The following is a 21,147-nucleotide window of genomic DNA, read 5'->3' as shown; positions in this document are numbered from 1 at the left end:
AAAATAACTAAAATATATTATCTAAAAATACTTTATTTTTTGTTCTTAAAAACAGAAAACTGTAAATAGTTTTTTGGTTGTTATATATATATATATATATATATATATATATATATTTGTTCTCGAAACAAAAAAATTATTCTAAAAAATAGTTATGAAAGCTAATAATTTGGTCAAGAACCAAATTTTTGTAATTTATTCTCATATCTTCATTCAAAAAACCAAATTTGACCCACTGCTCATATATAACACAATGCTTTGCTGCCATAAAAATTGAAAATTTGAGAAACCAAAAAAATTTATGCTTAGAATAAAATTTAAAAAAATTTTCAAAAATTTTAAAAAATATATTTATAATGCTTCTTAAAGAAAATGCTTCTAAATATTAAGAAATGTTTTAAACCTCTTTCAAAATCACTTTCAAATATACTCTAATAATATGTTTGATTTTAGGAAAATATTAACAAAAAAAATTGTTAAAAGAAAATACGATCTAAGTAAGATTAATTATAATTTTTATATATTTAAATTATATAATCTTTATGTATAAAATAAAATAAACTTAAAACAACATAAAAACTTAATTTATTAAATTTAAATTTACTTTTTATTTCTTTTTTTTTTCTCTCTCATTTTCACTCAAATCTTCTCACAAACACAAGACAATGGTTTAATAAGAACTTGTGGTTGTCTGTTACCTTGTTGGGATTGGAGAATAGTTTGCACATTCTTCCATTTTTTTTTTTTTATAAATGAAAATAATTATATGTAACAATATAAATTATACACACTATTAAAAATCGAAGGCCGATAAGATACTTTGCCTCAGCCCAACCTGAATTCATTTCAAGCTGAGAAAAGCCCAAGTTCAACCTAAGTATTTAAAATAATTACATATTCTAATTAAGGATAAAAATTATTGATACATGAATATATCAATACTTGAATTTTATGGATATATTGAAAATATCAATAGATATTTTGACAAAATAGCAATAGGACAAAAATAGTTTAAAATTCATAAAAATGTTTGAAAAATTTTCAAAAAAATGATAAAATAAATCATAATATACATATTAAAGTTATTTTGTAACTGTAATTAATATAGGTATGATCAAGGATAATAATAGCAATAAACACGGATATATCAATAGTTGAATTTTAAGGATAAAAAATATGAGTTTTGGAAGTGTACTTTTAGAATTAGGATAAAAAATATTTGATTTCATTCAATGAGAACAATTTATACATATTACATGACAATAGTCCCTTTAGTACCAAAATGAATATCGTTGTAGTTTCATCACATTATTAGATGAAGGGATCCCTTTTAACCTCGATTGGAATCTCCTTGTGTAAAGTTAAATCATTTTTGTAATTTGATCGAGTTGACCAAGTGGGCAAGAGGAGCGAAGCATGGTTGGAGCATGTTTTGATGGAGTTGACCAAGCAAGAAGGCAAGTTTCAGCTGAAATATTGAGAAATATAAAAAAATATTGGGAAATATTGGGGATATATCGGCCGATCAATAATCGGTGGCTGATTTCGTATCGACCATATCTGAAATTTCAACGATATTTCAACAAAATTTCCCAACATTTTCATCCATGGTTCCAATTATACCCCTAAACACAAGGGAATCGAAATCCTAATAAAAATTTCGATACCCATGATAATGAATTTTTAATTCATATTCTTGCATCTAGTAAGTGCTCCATATGTTTTTCCCATTCCAACGTTCCAAATGTTCCCAAAACTATTTCCCAGTCTTTAATTAAATGTTCAATCTCATGATCAAAGGCATTTCACTATTGGCAGGGCCACAATTTTCATGTAACTAGGTCTTAAAATGGCCTCATTAAAAGGCACAACAGCATATGTAGTATGAAATAGAGCCTCAACAAGACAGTGCTTCCAACAATGATATTGACAAATTATAGAAATTCACCTCCACATTCCAGTTTGGCTAATGAACTAGGCGCACTTTTTCTATGTCAATCCAGAATTACGTGCTTCGTTTTCAAGCTTTCCATCAGCAATATCACTAGGGAGGTCAAGCCCAGGAGGAATTTTTCCGGGATAATTAGTTGTTGATGAATCTGACCCTGCCATACTGGATAATCAAAGCAAATTATAATTATACAGCTCAACAATTAGGAACAGGAATTCTCTAATAGGCTTAATGAAAATAACAAGCTCACCTTCTGTCCACAATGATCATCGATCGGAGTTCACAATTTGCAAAGCTGCAAGTACAATGTCCAGGGGTCATTTGTTATGGAGAAGGTAAGATGGCAAGCTTTACTCTTCTAACTGAGCAAAGGTTTATGCTCAATGGATGTTAGTTGAGTATCAAATAATAGTACCAGATAAAAAGGCTCCATCAACACTTACTGCTTGCATATTTCGGTTTTCACCAGAGGGTGACAGTCATTTCCAAATGCATTTAGTGTATGAAACAAGAATCCACTATGGGTGACAATTGCTATTTCCTTTTCTTTCCGTGTCCACAACCTGAAGAAAGGGATAGTAAAGGCATAAGGTTGTGCATCTCACTATTTCAAAATGAACATCTGGATGCTAACAACAGGAAAAGGAAGTTTAAGCAGATCAACATCGGATCAAAGGAAACATCAGTATCTATAAAATCAGCCATGTTGGTACAAATTTTGTGCTTACTGGGAACTACTGGCTCTTTGAACTCATGTTAAATAGAAGTCAAAGACAGACAAAAAGCTATCAATAAATTTTTTTTCTTGTGGAAGATAATTTTTTCCAACGCACTTGCAACCTCAAATGTTGAAAGTAATTAACAAAACATCTTGAATTAGAACACAGAATGTGATCAATCTGATTTTTGTTCTTACAAAATAATAAAATAAAAAGAAGCTTGAACTAGAACTCGAGCCACCAGCAGGCTGATATCACGTAAAGCCTATATGCCAGTTAAAGAAACACCTCAGGATCTATGGTAATTATCTTGGTTTTCATCACAGGATAGTGAAATGGGATGATTGGTTAAAATTCAGGAACACTGGAGTTTCACCCTAAAGTTCCCATGCAATTTGCATTCACAGCACAAGGTACCTAAATTAGCATACTCTTTCAATGTTTGTGAGGGTTGAAAAGAATCAACACCAAAGCTAGAGTTCTATCTATATTATAATAGTAAACAGGGTATTCACCAATTCATGAACTTCAATCCCCTAGCCGCAACTTCTTCATTGGTTTCTCTAACATTGGCCTTCCACAATATGTCCTCGTCACTTTCTATCTGAACAAAATTTCGAAACCTCTTAGTATAACACTTCACATGAAAATAGCCAGAACTAAAAGATAGCAAGCATATCATATGAATCCATAACAACTATCTTGCAAGTATATCATAGATATCTTAGTACTTGCCAGTGAAAAATCAATGGCAGGGAAAAGAAACTGATAGTCGCTGATGCTTCTCCTCTTATCACAAGGATGAACTCCCTGCAACCACAAGTATACAGATAAAAATGCAAAATATACAAAAAATATACAGTTAAGAAACCTATCCATACATACAATAATATATTTCATTTTTCCTTGGATGATAAAAAAATGAAGCACCAGACAACACATGCCAGATTTAAGTTCAAGTAGATTATGTTTTACCGTCTTGTGAGTGGATAGAACCTCATCCCAGATACCTTAATTCAAAGGCTTAAACTCTCATATGGCAGTTTCAAGATTGCACAGGGCTGACTTTAGAGGTTTCTTAGATGTGTTTATTAGCCCTAATGTAGTTGATTTCCATCGAGTCTTACTATTGCTAGGTTTGGCTTTTATGTTCAAAATTACTGTAATATCACTGTTCAGGTTATATCAGTGAACTAAACAAGGCCTGAGTTTATATTTGAGTCCTTTTAATTGGTCTAAATTAAGGTTTGAGATTGTTTGACTCAATGGCTAGGATGAAGCTTACAAGTCCACAAAGGGTATCAATTGTCTCGTTTGAAGTAAATGAATGATCATAAGAGTTTACAGGTCTGAAGTTCTTCAGAGGCAGGATTGCCTTCTTTTCCAGGTGAGATTGCTTCTCTAATTGCCTTGGTTTGTCCTCCACTTTTCCCTTCTCTTCTAATTTCATTGTAATGAAGATAGCCTTGCCATTAATCGTTTAAACCACGTCTAATCAATCAACCCTAGTAAACTCCCCAAGCCTTTCCCCAGCAAACCCATCATAATGTTGAATGCTAAATCATTTTGCATCACATCTGGTATAACAGCAAAAGATCAGCATTATGACAACTAGAAAATGACTGATCCAGCATTATTAAATGGCTGGATTTTCTGGGAAATTTACCCACAAGCTTTTTCTGATTGACTAGCTACTTAGGATAGGTAAATTGACTGATCCAATCTGAAAGATAAAAGACAACTTTTTTTTTTTTTTGATCAGAAACCAACAATTGTATTAATTGAGAAAAAACATGATAAGGATGAGAAGTCCTCCCCCTGATGTTAATGACAACTTCAACTTTTTGTTAATGAAACTTGTACGACAAGCACAGATTTAGTGGATGAGCATGGGCTTGGTATGCAGGACCAGCCTCTAATTATTAATTGAGAGGAGATGAAGCTACGGTTAAAGCAGAATTAGCTACCATATAATTATTAGGATGAACTTTTTGTCATTACCTATCTTGAGCAAAAGAGCATTGATCATAGTTGAGAACATGTAAAAGTTCAAGAGTCAAGATTTTGATCTAGTGATGTCGGAGACCAATAGTGAACCATCTCCCAGTTTCAACGGGAATAATGGGCAGAAATCCACAGTTAGATGTAACTGGTTTAAAAAATTAACAAAATTTTGTGGCAAGCACTCAGTCGAGGTTTCTTTGCAAGCCAGATCGACAACCTAAAAGAAGTTTAATGAGGCTGGAAAGTTTCCAGACAGCTCCAGAACGGCTTAATAATAAGACAGCAGGTATTGAGGCTAGTACATGGTTGACTTTCATAGTATAGCACCTATAGTGTTGGAGGAATGACACTGAGGATGGCCCAACCTTTACATATAAAGGGGGTATGTGGCATGACCACGCCTGAAGAGAAACCTTTTCCTTTTTGGATAGGCCATGCCTGAAGAGAAACCTTTTCCTTTTGGATTGGCCACACCTGAAGAGAAACTTGCATGATAACATTTAATCAATCAAGGCACCATAATTGAAAACTGATGACGGTAATGAATCTTCAAATGATTATGGAGTCTATGGACTCTTGGTGATTCCAAGATCTGGAGAAGGATCTATTCTTTTCTGGATTTCAAGACAAATTCTTGTTGCACTCAAGCCAAAGGAATTTCTTAGTTGGTCATTAAGTATTTAGATTAGCCAGGATAAATGGTATTGTAGGCTCTCTAGCATATAAAATTATAATTTTCTAGAGGTGTGACGTTGTTTTGAGGAAGAGTTTAGCAGATGGAGGAGGTAGAGAAAGAATACCTAGATGGCTATAGAATATAATCATCAGGTTCTATGACTTTCTGGCATTCTAGATGTTGCACTGATGCGGCAAATAGACAACCACAAAGGGTGACAAGCATTACCAAAACCCAACAGGGGAAAAAAATTTACTTCACCAGAGTAACAAGACCTACCAAATGTTCGCGACAAAGTTCTACTGCAAGGAATGGGGGGGAGTCCAAACTTGAAATTGCAGATCGGTTACATTCCCCTGCATTTGCCACCATCAGTGGCAGCACATCCATCCTATCTTTGTAGCCCTCACCACCAAATACTCCAACAGCTGTCTGCATGGTCCTGCAATGTCAAAGTGACCATACCAAAGTACAAAATGTTTAACCTTCAAGGCATGTGGATCCAAGGAAAAAGAATCTGAATACACTTGTATTCAAAAGGAGAACAGATAAACCTGAATCCAATAACTGTGCATTCGAACAAATGTGTTTTATAACTATTCTTGGAAGTTGACACTTTACATTTTCTCTGCAAATCTTATAGATTACATTACCTCTGTTTGTGTATCTGATTGAACCAATGTATGGTCCAATGATTCTCTTTTTAACTAAAAGCAACCAACTCCAACTGAACACCATTTTGACCAAAATGAATACAAAGCAAAATAAAACCTTAATAAGACTCAAATTACGCAAATAAATGAGCATGCCAACCATGATTGATGTTTGACTGTCTACCACAATAATCAAAGATCCAAAACTATGAGAGTTCTGAGTGTTTAACCATCAAAAGCTATTAGTTTCTGACCAAAAGGAGAAAATATTTATCTCTGCATTATCTTCTCTTAGGCTTTGCTCCCTGCCAGAGAATTCAAACTAGAAATTCCTAATTTTCAGAAATAACATAACTAAGTAGTTGAATTGATTTGTAGGTTCAACAATCCACAAGACTTAATTCTAAAGCATTCATCTATAGGTAGGAATTGCCATTTCCTGCTTCCCTTGCTTGGCCAAGATTTCTACTTTCTTCATTTAGTTTCACTTTTACCTCTGAACATAGGAATATCTTCAGGAATGAAACTAGACTTAGGTCTTCTGACTGATGTAGTTGACTGGTATTTACAGGCACTTTGTTCACTTTTTTGGGAACTAAGCAATATGAGCAAAACTTAAGAAAAAAATGGTACAAAATGACCAAAAGGTGAAGTTATTTTGGCATGAATAAGGTTTAATTTATCTTTAGGAAAAATATTTTATCCTTCTTTGTACCTTCTAATTCATTTTAATGAATTTTATTGTTTCTGAATTAAAAAGGAGAAAAAGAGAAGCACACTCTTATTCACCTTCTTTGAACTAAAAACAATGTCAAAGCAAGGAGTATTCTAAACAGTTTGAAACAATTTTTTACCATACAAACACTGTGCATGGTAAAAAACAAGGGACAAAAGTTTAAAATGACGGAAATGAGGCCACCAAAACATCCTTAGTAGCAATGTCATGCGCAATCAAAAGTTGGAAGTGCCCCAAAGGGCATGATATAATTTCCCAAAAATAAAGAATTGATCATATGGTTCAAACCTCTTGAATTGATGACCCACAGGCTTGAAAACTGTTCTTTCAAGACATTTAGGGCAGCAAGAGAATACTTGTTTGAACATGTTGTCCCCCTTGACTTCTCAAGTAGTGACAAGCATTGCTTCAATTTTTTGATATCTTCTTAATTCAATCCTCCCCCTTGGTTCGCATTATTCTATGCGGGATTTTCATCAGTGTTGGCAAGATTAGCTTGAGGTTTATGCCCTTGGTTTCCTTCTCGGCCTATATTTCCTCTTCCAAAAACATTTGGAGGCATGACTCTCTAGTATGTCTCGGCTATTGATAGTAGATACACCACTGAGAATTCTTGTCATTTGACCTTTTGCCTTCATTCCTTCCCGGGTTTGTGGTTGAGGCAGCAGCATTAGTATCGGTGGTCTAGCCAGCAGTTGTACCAGTGGTCTGGCCAGCAGCGACAACAACATTGTTTTTCGATTGGACAACAACTAATGCTGAGCCATCCATAGGGTTCTGATCTAGCCTAATGCCTCCTTATCCTTCTTCCCCTCTAATAATCACAAAAACTTTCCTTAAGGAAGCATCTCTTTACAAAGAATTTGGACTCTGATCGTGATCTACCAAAGAAATAGAGAAACTCTATCCCTTTCAACAAACTCCTAATACATTGTCACATAATTGTCGCATTCCATTTTTAAATTTTGATATTGATCTAATTCAAGCAACAACCCTTGTATAACATTATATTATTCAAAGACTGAAAAACTACCTTATTTGTTTATAAATTCTAATCTTTAGTTCATAAACCTGAGCAACATCTCTAACCATTGAGTCTCTGAGTAAGTCAATGGTCTCCCAAATGTCCCTTGATGTAGAGAGGAATGCATAGGTTTTGCAGATCTATAGCTTCATTGAGTTCCATAACCAAGATATTATCTAAGAATCCTCCTCATTCCAAGCATAGAATTTCAGGTTTTCCTTACCCTTTTTTGGCCCGAGTCAATGACTCAATTTTCCTTTTCCTTTCAGTTACATTTTAATCAACTGCAACCACTCTAAGCAATTGCCTTCAATTTTCCTAGGATTGGAACTGGGTTGTGAGTCTTTATGGCTGTTTGGATAGTAGTGGAAGGGGAATTAGATTTTTCTGTAATCATGGGTTGATTGGAGATAGGATGAGATTACTGTAATGGAGAGGATACACAGTCAGAAACAATAGACATCAACAAATGGGTTTTGAGCTGACACCAGCAATGAAGGCTACTGAGCACAAGGCTCTGATACCATGAAAACAGAGAATGATGTCTGAATAATATTTGTGAATTCACTAGATATATTTACAACCTATTTATAATGCTTACAATGCAAAAAGGTAAAGTACTCTATTCTAGGCCTAGAATTACTCCACTAAACTAACCACTAATTACAGGAAATAAATTAACTACTAGATCAGTCTTTAATTACTAAAAATAATTCAAGTCAATTGTACAGAAAAGAAACAAAGAATTATGGCACCCATTCTCCAACACCAATATTATCAAAGACTTCCATTTTCCCATCACATTGCAAGAGAGTTTCCAAATAAAATACATTACAAGAAAACAATTAAACAATAGTTAGCACCTGAAAGGACAGGTTTTGGACTGACACTACTCTCTGTACATCTGAGAAGGTTCATAAAGTGAACCAAGGAAACTGTGTGACAAATACATACTTCCCTCCTTAATTCTACTTAATTGAATTATTAAAACAAATCTAAGAATTGAGTTAAAAGCTAAATTTATCACAAAACTATGAAAAAAATGTTCAGAGGACACAATAAGTGAGACTAACTTCTCAGTGTAGAAGCATGAGCTAAAATACCAATTTTATAATCATTCATAAGGGAAAATAGAGAATTATTAAACATCTAGAAGAAAATTCACACTTTAGCGTGAGTAACAAGATTCACCAGCTTCACAATCCTCAGCTAAGATTGCTCGACTTCAATTTAAAAGGTAGCAATCTGTAAAAACTGTTCATAAATACATAATTTTAAAAATAAAAAAATAAAAATAAATAAAACAAAACATGTAGTTGGACTTCAAACATAATCAATCTATAATGTGAAAAGATATCCAATAAAGACTGAAACAGGAATGTGAAATGCCGGCATCAATACCTCAACAAAGGAGATGTAATAACTAATTCAATCCTCTTAGCAAGCCCACATGCATGAACATGTTTACGCAGATTATCAACCTGTTACAGTAGGCAAAAACCTTTTTATGATATTTTCCTCCAGGGAATACAACACTTTGTTCAGGAATACTAGGAAATCCTATTATGAGTCTTTTTATTTTCAAAACAGAATTGGCATGAGGACATATGAATTGCTTCATACCTGCTGCCAACCTAGGTGAGTAAGTTGTGCATCAAAAAATGCAGGAGACAAGTAGGCTTTGTAATTCTTATCTCCATCTACATTGTGGATCCCTTGTGCATGCCTCACCTGAATGTATGGTTTTATAAGACCACAATGCCTTGGAATTTGCGAGCAAAAGCCAAGAAAGAAGGCAATCTTGAAAGTCCTTCAAACCAAAGACATAGCAGCTTCAAATATGCGGTGCACATACTATATAAAGTGAAAACAATTTGACACTGACCAGGTGAAGAGTTTTGCAACGATGCAATGGAAACAGACTTGGACCTGCACCACTGTCCATATCTGCAACTGAACCCAAAATAGAAAATAGCTTTTAAAAGAAGGCAACAAACAAAATAGAATTTAGAGTCGGTTTCTCACAAAAGGTTCAAGGATACGAAGGGTTTCAATACTGTTTTAGCCAAAGTTATAAATATATCACTAATTCAAAACATTTAATCTATCAATAATGAAATTATAAGCAAGTTCCAGAACATAAACTGCCAACTTAACAATCATTACAGGCAAAGTGCATGGACAGAACACATTGGGGGACTCAGTAGAAAAAATAGTAGACCATGTCAGCATATGATAAAGTACTCATTTTATTCTGAGACTGTGTAAGATTGTTGAAATGATAAAACTTTTTTTTTTTTGATAAGTAAACAAGATTGCATTAAAAAAGGCTAAGCGCCACAAAGCATACAGGGAGTATACAAGATGGATACAACCTCAAAAAAGAAAAGGACCAGAAAGAACTACCTCCCCTCAAGTGGAAGCTATCCACTCCAAGAAACCTATAAGGGAGAAAGCCTCCTCACCTAAGTACACTTTGGCCCAATTCCATAAGTTACAAACAAAAGAATTCTTTAATCTCTGAACATTCACCACACCCCCCCTAAAGGCTAACCTATTTCTCTCCTTCCAAACCGTCCAAAAAATACACAACGGAATGGATTTCCATATCTGTTTCCTTTTCTTCCCAACAAATGAACCCCTCCAGGAGGTTAAAACCTCCTTAACCGTTTCTGGGAGGACCCACTTAATATCTAACAACCCAAAAATAATATCCCAAAGGGCTCTAGTCACTATACAGTGTAAAAGAATATGATTTACATTCTCTTCTTCACAACCACACAAAAAGCAACAATTTGGGAGTTGCACCCCTCTTATCTGAAGCTTATCCAGAGTGAGCACCTTCCCCCAAGTAGCCTCCCAAGCAAAAAAGCTAACTTTAGTTGGTACCCTATCCACCCATATTCCCCTTGCGGGAAACAATGTGGCATTAGGTTTATCCAACATCCTGTAAGCTTCTTTAACCCTGAAGAGACCATTTCTTCCTTGCCTCCATTTGACTGAGTCATCCTCCAAGGAAGGCCTATGACCCCTCAAAGTACGGAGCAAATCACCAACCATGTCCAGCTCCCAATCATTGAAGTCCCTCACAAAAACCAGATTCCAATCTCCTTGGCCCGAATGATGATCCCACATCTCCTCAATCGAAGCATCTCTATGCACGGCAAGGACAAAAAGATGGTTGAAACATTGGGACAACGGAGTATCAGTGCACCAACTGTCTTTCCAGAATTTGATTTTGGAGCCCTTCCCAACCAGAAAAGCCAAATTTTCCCAGCACCATTCAGATTCTTTCATAATCTCCTTCCAGACCCCAACTCCGGCTGCCCCACTAACCTTCTTAGCCCTCCACCCATAATCCTCTTGCCCATATTTCGTAGAGATCACTTGTTTCCAAAGGTTATCCCTTTCACATGCAAACCTCCAAGTCCACTTGCCCAACAAGGCTCTATTCAGAGTGGCTATTCTCCTTAATCCTAGCCCTCCATTGCGTTTATCTGAACAGACCACATCCCATTTTACTAGATGAATTTTTCCTCCCAGATTTCCACCCCCCCAAAGGAAATCTCTTTGGATTTTCTCCACTCTTTTAGCAACGGACTTAGGCATACGGAAGATAGACATTTGGTAAATTGGCATACTGGCCAAGGCATTTTTTATAAGAGTGATCCGCCCCCCTTAGGAAATATACTGTCTTTTCCAAAGCGCAAGTCTCCTCTTGACCCTCTCTTCCACTCCATCCCACATAGAAGAAGCCCTATTTGGGACCCCTAAAGGGAGACCCAAATAATGGGAGGGCAGAGACCCCACCCTGCACCCTAACTCAGCAACCAACTCCAGAATCTCCTCCACTTCTCCAACTGGAATGATTTCGCTTTTGGCTAGATTCATACGAAGACCCGAGGCTGCTTCAAACCAAAAGAGAATCCAGCTTAGATGGGAGACTTGATCTTTGCTTGCCTCACAAAATACAATCGTGTCATCAGCAAAAAATAAGTGGGAAATATGCAATGAGGTTCTACTACCACCCCGAATGTTGCATCCTGAAAGATATCCCCCCTCCACTGCTCTCCTGATGAGAACGTCCAGAATCTCCATTCCCATAACAAAGAGGTAAGGGGATAGGGGATCCCCTTGACGAAGCCCTCTAGTGCTAGGGAAAAACCCAGCTGGCACTCCATTAACAAGAATGGAGAATTTTGCAGAAGATACACAGCTCCACATCCATCCCACCCACTTGTTCCCAAAGCCCATCTTTTGGAGGACCTTCATTAAGAAATTCCAATTAATGCTATCATAGGCTTTTTCTATATCCAATTTGCAGATAAGGCCCTTTTCTTTTCTCTTCTGCCACGAGTCTATCACCTCATTAGCAATTAAAGACGCGTCCAGAATTTGTCTCCCCATTACAAAGGCATTTTGAGCACTAGAGACCACCTTACCAATCACTCTTTTGAGCCTGTTAGCTAAGACTTTAGCCAAAAGTTTATATAGGCCCCCCAACAAGCTGATAGGTCTAAAGTCTCCCAAATCCTCCGCCCCGCTTTTCTTAGGTATCAACACCAGAAAAGTATTATTGAGGCTCCTAACAAAGGTATTATGCTCGTGAAATTCTTTAAACATCTCCATGATCTCCTCTTTGGCAAAGGCCCATGCGTTTTGCCAGAATGCAACAGAAAACCCATCCGGGCCAGGGGCTTTGTCCCCATTCATCTCCATCAACGCCGAGTGAATCTCAGTTTCTGCAAATGGGACTTCTATACACTCTGCATCTTGCTGGCTGATACAACCCACCTGAATATTGCCAATATCTACCTGCCAAACCATATCTTCAGTAAGCAACTGCTGAAACGAATTCACAATGCCTTCTTTCACCTCCTGCTCCTCTACCAGCCACTCCCCATTAACCTTAATTCTGCCCATAGCGTTGTTTCTTCGATGCGCACTCGCCATTCTGTGAAAGAACCCCGTATTTCTATCCCCCTCCCTTAGCCAAGTCTCCCTTGAATGCTGTCTCCAATGGGCTTCCTCCAACAGGACCCATTTCTTAAAAGAGTCCTTGGCTCCCTTTTTTAGCTCAGCCTCCTCCACAGTCAAAGTTCTTTCACTTTCCACCCGATCCCAAAAGACTACTTGTTCTAGGGCTGTGGCTTTATTGGTTTCCAATCTCCCAAAAACCTCTTTGTTCCAGACTTTCAACCTCTTCTTAATTTCCTTCATTTTAATAGCCAATCTGTAGCTAGCGTTGCCCTTGACATCAATCCCCTGCCACCATGCTCTCACAACATCTTGAAACCCCTCAACCTTCAGCCACATATTTTCGAATCTAAACGGGGTTGGACCTCTTCTAATTCCACCCCCCTCTAACACGATTGGGAAGTGATCTGAGATTGGCCGAGACAATCTGATCTGAGTGGCACCATTAAACATCTCTAGCCAGGTAGGGGAGACTAAAAATCTGTCTAGTCTCGCCCATACCTGATTGTTGAGCCCCCCATTCCAGGTGAATTCTCCCCCCTGAAGAGGCATGTCCACCAGCTCTAACTCATCCACAGTCTCTGCAAATCTCCTCATGGCTGAAGTGATTCTTCTTTGGCTGCTCCTTTCTTGTTGGAACAGAGTGATATTGAAGTCCCCACCAAGACACCAGGGATCGTCCCACAACCCTCTTACCACCCCCAATTCCTCCCACATACCCTCCCTTTCCATTTTAGTAAAGGGTCCATACACTCCCGTGAAAACCCAAGTAACCCCATTTACCATAATCTTGAATCTACAAGACAAAGAGAAGTGACCCTCCTCCCAGTCCAAGATATCCAAGACCCTCTTGTCCCAGCATATCAGAATGCCACCCGCAGCCCCCTCCGCATTTAGAGCTCTCCAGTCTAAAAATCTCCCAGTGCCCAGACTTCTCACTATACCCTCCGACATCTCCTGAATCTTGGTTTCCTGAATACACATTAGATCCACCCTCTGACTCCTGATATAGTTCTTAATAATTTTCCTCTTAGAGCTATCATTAGCTCCCCTCACATTCCAACTTATAATCTTCAGCTTCATTGGACAACTATCAATTGGTTCCCTTTGCCCTGTGAGAGAGCTTTCTGCTTATTCCCCCCCTCATAATTGACAGAGCATTCCAGCCTCTTTAGCTCCCTTTCAAACTTGGTCTTCTCCAATAGTTCTTTGTTGTGAATCTTTTCCCTTCTCTTCCTGATTTTAGTCAGGAAATTCAATATCTCCTTTTCTATCCCCTCCGTAGAGAAACCCAGAAATTGGCTAAACTTCGCCAAGCTACACTCCTCCCATAATTCCCCTTTCTCATTTTCCGTGGCTTGAATCCCTGAGGCACCATCAATCCCCTCCTTGCCCCTAACCTTGTCTCTGTTTCTGTTGGCCTCTCCCAACTTCCAAGGTCCATTCACATTCACTTCATTCCCCTCATAGACTGTTAGCCAAGTTGATTTGTCCCCCCATAAATCCTCCTCTAATTCCCCTGAACGATCGAAAGACTCCCCCTCCGGAGCCCGATCAAAATTAGAAGAGAGAAGAAGAGACGTCCCCATAACCTGATTTCCTTTAGTATAGAAATGCAGGGCATACCTCTTAGCTTCTTCTTGGAGCGCACAGTCAGTCGTGGAGAAACCATCAACCCTCTGTTCCCTACTGATCTCTTCTGGCACCCAGCACGTCAAAACATCCTCTGGAGTGGGTCTTTTTCTGGAGAATAAGCAGCCCAATAACCCAGCCTTCTCCTGGACATCATTAGGGCCCTCCCTTTCCAATCCTTCCATCACAGCAGAAGAGTGGCAGCCCAGTCCAGCAGCCCAATTGCTAGACGATGGGCCTGCCTCTGGCACAACAGCCACCTTTAATTTATCCTTTAATTTTCGGCCCAAAGACCCATCTCTCTTAGCCAGCCCACCCTCCTTCTCCTGCTCTTTAAGGCCCAAAGATGGACCATGTGAGGACGACCCATTCAATTTTCCATCCAAACAGGCCCATTCCCGGGACCTCGATCCATGGATCTGGTTCCTGGACTCTAAACCCGACCCATTATCCTGCAACAGCCTCCCATCAACTGGCAAAAGCTGACCCTCGGTTCCCGTGTCTAACAGAACACTCCCCACGCGCTTCTCCGCGCATGAGAACGTGTCACCCCTGTCCTCGGTTCTCCTTCTGATCTCCACCGCAGAGAGAAGGCGTCTCACCACCGGCCTAATCTCCCACCACAACGCCAAAGAGTAAAACTCCTCCTCTACCTCAATTTCTAGCATGCTCGGTCTAAATTCGCCTGTTATTTTGACCCGTATTCTAGCCCATTGGATCTCCTCCATCGACCTTGTCCTCTCATCAATTTCAACAAACCCCCCACATTCCTCTCCTATTTTCTTCAGAATCGCCGGGCTCCATAACGAGACTGGCAAACCAAAAATTCTAACCCAAGCATCCTGTGCCCTCTCCTCCTCTGCCCAACAGCCCGTCTGTGGCTTCCAGAAGTCCAACCCTAACTGTACTCCTCCCATTTCTCTGCTCCCTGATGAAGCCACACGGTAAGCCTCTCTTTTGTCCTCAAACTCCAACAGAGCCCTGCCTCGTTCCAATTTAGCCAGCCCTAGTTTGCTTTTTAAACCCCAGGAATACGCCCAAAGATTTCCCAGCCTCTCCATATCTTCATCTTCCTTATTGTTGGGCTTCCAACTCGCGACGAGACATTGTTGCAATTTCTGCAAATTTCCTTCCATCTCTTCCCTCGAAACCTTCAACTTCAACTTGATTACATTTGTGTATTTGCGATTTGAACCCAAAACTGCCTCTGCATATGATTTTGTCGTAGAAGATTTACCGTCGGCCCTCACTTCCTGCAGCTCCATTCGTCGGCCCACCAGCTCTTCCATTTGATGAATCATTTCCGCCATAGCCATCCATCCTCTTTTGTCTCTCCTACCTCTCGGTAAAAAGATGCAGAAGGTTTTCCGTTCCAGATCCGCAACCCCCAGCCTTAGAAAACCACCCGCTCTGTTGGATCCCCGCACCAAAGTGAATCGCTTACCTCTATCTCTCCACTCCATTTCCCATCTCCCTTCGCTTTCATCTCGTATACAGTGGATTAGCCCCTTCTTGAAAAGCCCTAAGCTCTCCAGCCCTAATCGAATCCATGTCGAGACCCCCCGCTTCTTTTTCACGATGAGGATCTGACGACTGCCTTTCCTTCCATCCAGTGCAAGCTCGAAGGTCTTGGATTCCACCGTGAAGCTTCGCCGTCGACTCGCCTCGCCGATCTCATCATCATCGCCGTCGCACGCGCTTTCACTCTCCCTCACGCCCCCTCTCTCTCTCTCGTTCTCTCTCTCTCGTTCTCTCTCTCCCATCTCTTTTAGGAAGCCCTCCACCAAAGATATGAAATGATAAAACTTAATAGTGTCACAGTGCAGGAAATGAAAGGGGTTCATCTAAGTCTCCATAAGAAATTTCAATAACAGAGTTGTAAACTTGTAATAGCTTTCTTGAAAGGCCTGTCATAACCACCATGGAGAAAGAAAATTGTAGTTAAGCAAGCTTCATCAAAGGGATGGATTATTCTTCCTAGAAAATTGGGGAGTACAATCTCAACATAATATACATTTTGGGCCCAGATCCTCACAACTTAAGCTTAAAGTTGGTAACTAACAAATTTAACAAGTTAAGTGATATGGGATTAACTATTAACAATCTTGAGTTTGGAAAACATCAACACTTTTCATAGAAGGACTTGTAAAGAAGCAAAGTCAGAATCAAACAAATCACAGAACATGATCTTTTTTGCCTGTCCAGAATCAGGGATAATATGAAGTGGCTTTTAGCTTTGAAAAGGCTAATTGCATTTATTAGTCAGCACTCAGGAGCAAACTGGCAGTTTTATTGGCTTGGATGTTAGGATTTTTGTTGCACAACCAATGGCATAAGGGCCAAGTCTCACAATGAATGGAAGAGAAGCAAGAACTCATCTCTTATAAGGCTTGTCAGGAAAGTCCACCAAAACATGCTCAAAGTATATAATATGCAAGGAGTACTAAACATTATCTTCCCATTGAAGCAAATTCCACATGTAACAATTTTAAGATGCTAAATATCACAGCTAAGTACAGCTTCAAGATTAAGTCCACCAAAGATGCGTTCAAAGTATACAAAGTGCAGCGAGAATTAAACAATATCTCTCAGTTGAAACAAATTCCACATGCAACAACTCTTTTTTCATAAAAAATGAGAATTATTGAATAAAAGAGAAAGAAACAGGAAGGATGTGATATTCATTACAACAGCAAAAAGCAAGATAGAACCAGCAAAAAAGGGGGGGAAAAAGAAGATGCAAAACAGCAATTGCCAACTAGGGAACCAATACAATGCAACCATTCTATGCCTCAAAATGAATCAAGGAGTAGGAGATTCCCAAATAAACAACTCTAGAGATCTAGCATCTATCTTGGCCAAAAACTCAGTCATCTTGTTAGTTAATCAAAATATCCTATAAATGAAGACACAGTATCCCTAGAAAGAGCATGATACCTCCATACCCAACAAGCAGAGAGAGAAGGAACTCTGCCTCCTGTGTAGGCCCACAAAAAAATTACCAAGGAATTTTTTTTTTTTTTTTTTTGATAGATAAAATTTTTATCCCCATTGGGACTTGAACCTAGAACCTCCCACAAACCCTCCCCATCCCTTTACCACTTGAGCCAAGCCTCAAGAAAAATAACCAAGGAATCCCCTTCCATGGGAACAACAATAACGTTTTAAGTGGAGTATTCAGTTATCTGGGATTAAGACTGACAGCCTAGGCGGTTTGATATCTTAAATGTGAATTTAAACAGAAACCTGAAAAGAAGAATAGTGATTTTAAAATGCAATCCTCACATTTTCAAAATCTATTCAAGACTTGAAGCAGGGATCAAAAGCAGATCCATGCTGCATGGTATGAGGTCCACACCACACCACTAGGTCCACACCAATATTTTTTAATTCGACCAAAACACTGCCAAATTTGTTTTCTTTTTTTCTTTTTTTATTTTTATTTTGTTGATGAATAGGAGTGTGTATTATAAAAACGCAAAAAACACATGACAGCATATACGATGAGCACTAAAAAAGAAGCAAAAAAGAGGGGACACAAAAGTATTCCCTCCCTCAACAAATACCCAACCAATCTATGAAGTCCACCAAAGGCATATAGCCTCCGGCTATGTACACTTTAACCCACATAGAGAAATTGTTAAGGAAGATGCTTTTTAGTTTTTGATCTAACAATTCCTTACTTTCAAGACATCTTTGATTTCTTTCCTTCTAGATAGTCCAGAAAATACACAAAGGAGCAGTCCCTCCAAACCTTAACACGCCTTCTACCAACGAAAGAGTCATGCCACTCCAAAAGAGTATCCCTAATTGAACCAAAGATAATCGAACTGCCATAAATTTCTAGCCTTATCACAATGTAAGAGAATATGATCAATGGATTGTGACTCCTTCTTGCACAAGGGACACTTGTTGGCCAACGTCCACCCTCTTCTTTGAAGTTGATCCAATGTCAACACCTAACCCCAACAAGCCTGTGAAGAAACTCACCTTTGTAGCATCCACAAGTTCCAAATAATCTTTAAAGGGAATGGGGTGGCACAACCTATCTGCAAAAGAGAATAAAGCCCTCTTATAGAGAAAACCCCTTTGCTATCACCCTTGCAAACTACCCTATCCTCCTCCTCCCTCTTCATTGTCTATCTTGGAGTTTATGAAGGAACCGCTTCATGTCAACCAACTCCCAATTATTCAAATTCCTGACAAAATGAAAGTTCCAAGCTCCTCCATCCCCTCTTTGCTCCCAAAAGTCAGACACTCATGCCTCTTTCAAAAAAGATAGGGCAAACAAGGATGGGAAAATTTCACATAAGGGCTCCTCACTACACTACCCATCTTTCCAAAACTGCTCCCACTACCCACTGCAAAAGAAATCTTTGTTTTAAGAAAATCCCATTGCTTCCCCATCACTTTCCAAACCCCAACCCTATAGGAATCTCTCACCATATCTGACCTCCAACCCCCTTCTTCCTCCCCAAACTTTCCCCTTATCATTTTCTTCCACAACAAATCACTTTCACTAGAGTATCGCCAACACTACTTGCATAGATCATCAATTAATATCCGCTACAGAGTATGGTTTTTAATATAAAATTTCTAAGAAAATAGCTTACAAGCTCAATATCCTTATCATAGGAACAAAAAATATGTTTTTCAAAACATCATCAAAACAGTTCTTTTTTACCGCATTATTAAATGTATTCTCAGGTCTACTAATTTTAATATTTGTGGCTTTCCAAAGAGATAGCCCCATCACTTTGGCTCTTATCACATTATAAAACTTGTACTCTACAAATTTAAATCAGGCCTGGCCAGAAAGGCCATGGGTTCATCTAACAGTATTTGTGTGTGCCTTGGTCGTCATAACTTCAACAACTATTCTATCCATTAAAAGAGTAAAGAAAAACAATTAGGTTTAGTTCAAAGAAGTTAAAGGTTTAACTTTCCTAGTCATACTTAGTTCAGGCTCTTTCTAAGCTTAAGCAATTTTTAACTAGCAAAAGTATATGATTCACTTCCATTAACAGATTAGAATTTTTTTTAATTTTTTTTTCTGTTATAACTGAAAGATAAAGGAAAAGGATTTGCTCCCCCTTCTTGTCCTTTTTATTACAACATTTAGCATTTTAGGCATGTAATAAGAGCACAAGTATCTCAACAATTTTTATCTTGCTAGATACTTCCCAGCCATTTTCTAGGGCACAAACACCCATTTTGCTTTTTCTTTTGAGGCTGCATTGCTAATGCCTCATGTCCAGTCAAACAACTGTCAGTTTTCTAGCTATGTGGGTACTTGAAAAGCTAGAAATCTACAAAGGGGACTAGGGAAGACTCACAGTGAACATGACAATGGGCTTTCACTCTTCAGCCCCATTTTCCCGTGTAATTCCAAATTTCACTCTTCCAAAGCCTCTTAAACTATTTTTAAGTTTTATTACACCAAATTTAAAATCAAAACTAAAGATCGAGGGGGGAAAGGCAAAAAGCCAATTTTTTTGAGGTAAGAGGCTCAATTTTGTCCAAAATTTACCTCATGTTTTGCTTGATTGGGTCATATATTTCATGCATAAGCTAGATCTACCTTCCTTGAAGGTGAAAAAGTTGTACTCTGTTAGGGAACTCAAAACATCTGTTGCGGTAATACCCATTTAAAGTTCGAGTTTTATTTACAGGCTTCAATAGTTTTGAGCTTGTAATACTTAATCTAAAGATTATAACAAATTTTGGGTTCGGCTGAGTAGGGTATGAGTTAATATATTACATTAGATTAACTATTTCCTGCGCATTAAAAGAACCAAAGAGTATATATGAATTTCAAATAATGCCGATTTCTTAAAATCCTCAATCAAAATTTCTCAAATTCTACTACGAATTCTTGCTCATTTTCCTAAAATCGACATTTTACTCCTGCCGAATCACCACATCAAGGGATCCACACACAAGTAAACGAAAACAAAAAACTACGATTGAAATAGCCAAGAGAGAGATCCGATCAAGCATATTCGAAGCTACGTTCAGTTCTCGGAAACAGAAAGGAAAACGCATATGGTTAGCGCAAGATTTTCCATTCCACTTCCTAGAGAACCAAAAAAGAGGGATTATTGAGATCGGAGTGATTTATTACCGGAGAGAGAGGAACGGCAGAGAGCGGAGACGCGAGCTCGTGGTGGCGACGGGGATTTGGAGGAAGCGGAAGAGAAGAGGCTTATGCTACAGCAGGTAGGAGAAGTGAGGTTAATAGCAGTGAGCATGCCTCCATCTGCGTGGTATTGGCGCTATGCGGAGTTCCAGAGTTTTGTACGATCTCAGCTTTCACTCCGGTGTCCTCATCGCCGTCAGATTTCGTCTGTTGTGTCCAAGTGGAAAATGATGGTGCCATCTACACCATTTTTTTATTTTTTTTATTTTTAAGAATTATGGGCTTTTTTTATATATATTTGTAAAAAAAAAAAAAAACCTAATCCACCAACTTGTAATAGTCACGGAATATGATACTACATAACATTATCATGAATGCATGCGCCACATCAGCATTCCACGTAAGGCTAAAAACAAAATCAAATAGAACCTCATTGAAAATGAAATGCAACGCCAAACCTGGCATTCATTCTACGGAAAACCCAACCCAACCTAATTTTGATCATTGACATGCTTGGAGCTTTCATACACTAAGGCTATGTTTGGTTCTCATAAAATTTGAGGAAAAATGCAAAGAAAAGAAAATACAAAAAAAAAAATAGAAGAAAATAAAAAATGAAGGAAAATAAAAAATAAA

The 21,147-nt window shown here is 38.3% G+C and overlaps 1 protein-coding gene across 4 annotated transcripts; it reads right to left on the bottom strand.

The window, feature by feature from the left end:
* Positions 1–1,791: 1,791 nt before the first annotated feature.
* On the bottom strand, positions 1,792–20,802 carry LOC100257829 (phosphoglycerate mutase-like protein 1). 4 transcript variants are annotated; one of them, XM_059735980.1, is made up of 10 exons: positions 20,497–20,802; positions 9,649–9,716; positions 9,387–9,494; positions 9,165–9,244; positions 5,630–5,792; positions 3,402–3,480; positions 3,186–3,270; positions 2,395–2,514; positions 2,202–2,246; positions 1,792–2,113 (listed from the first exon to the last, which is right to left on the bottom strand). In XM_059735980.1, the coding sequence occupies exons 1-10, from the start codon at positions 20,621–20,623 to the stop codon at positions 1,990–1,992; spliced, it is 999 nt and encodes a 332-aa protein (XP_059591963.1). In that variant the 5' UTR covers positions 20,624–20,802; the 3' UTR covers positions 1,792–1,989. The 4 variants fall into 4 exon arrangements, with proteins under 4 accessions (XP_059591963.1, XP_059591962.1, XP_059591965.1 ...); XM_059735979.1 differs by having other exon boundaries at positions 9,387–9,563; positions 20,497–20,750; XM_059735982.1 differs by having other exon boundaries at positions 9,387–9,573; positions 20,497–20,538.
* Between the last annotated feature and the right edge of the window lie 345 nt (positions 20,803–21,147).

Source organism: Vitis vinifera, chromosome 3 (assembly GCF_030704535.1).
Source record: "Vitis vinifera cultivar Pinot Noir 40024 chromosome 3, ASM3070453v1".
Lineage (NCBI taxonomy): Eukaryota > Viridiplantae > Streptophyta > Magnoliopsida > Vitales > Vitaceae > Vitis > Vitis vinifera.
This window is presented reverse-complemented; position numbering and strand designations above follow the sequence as displayed.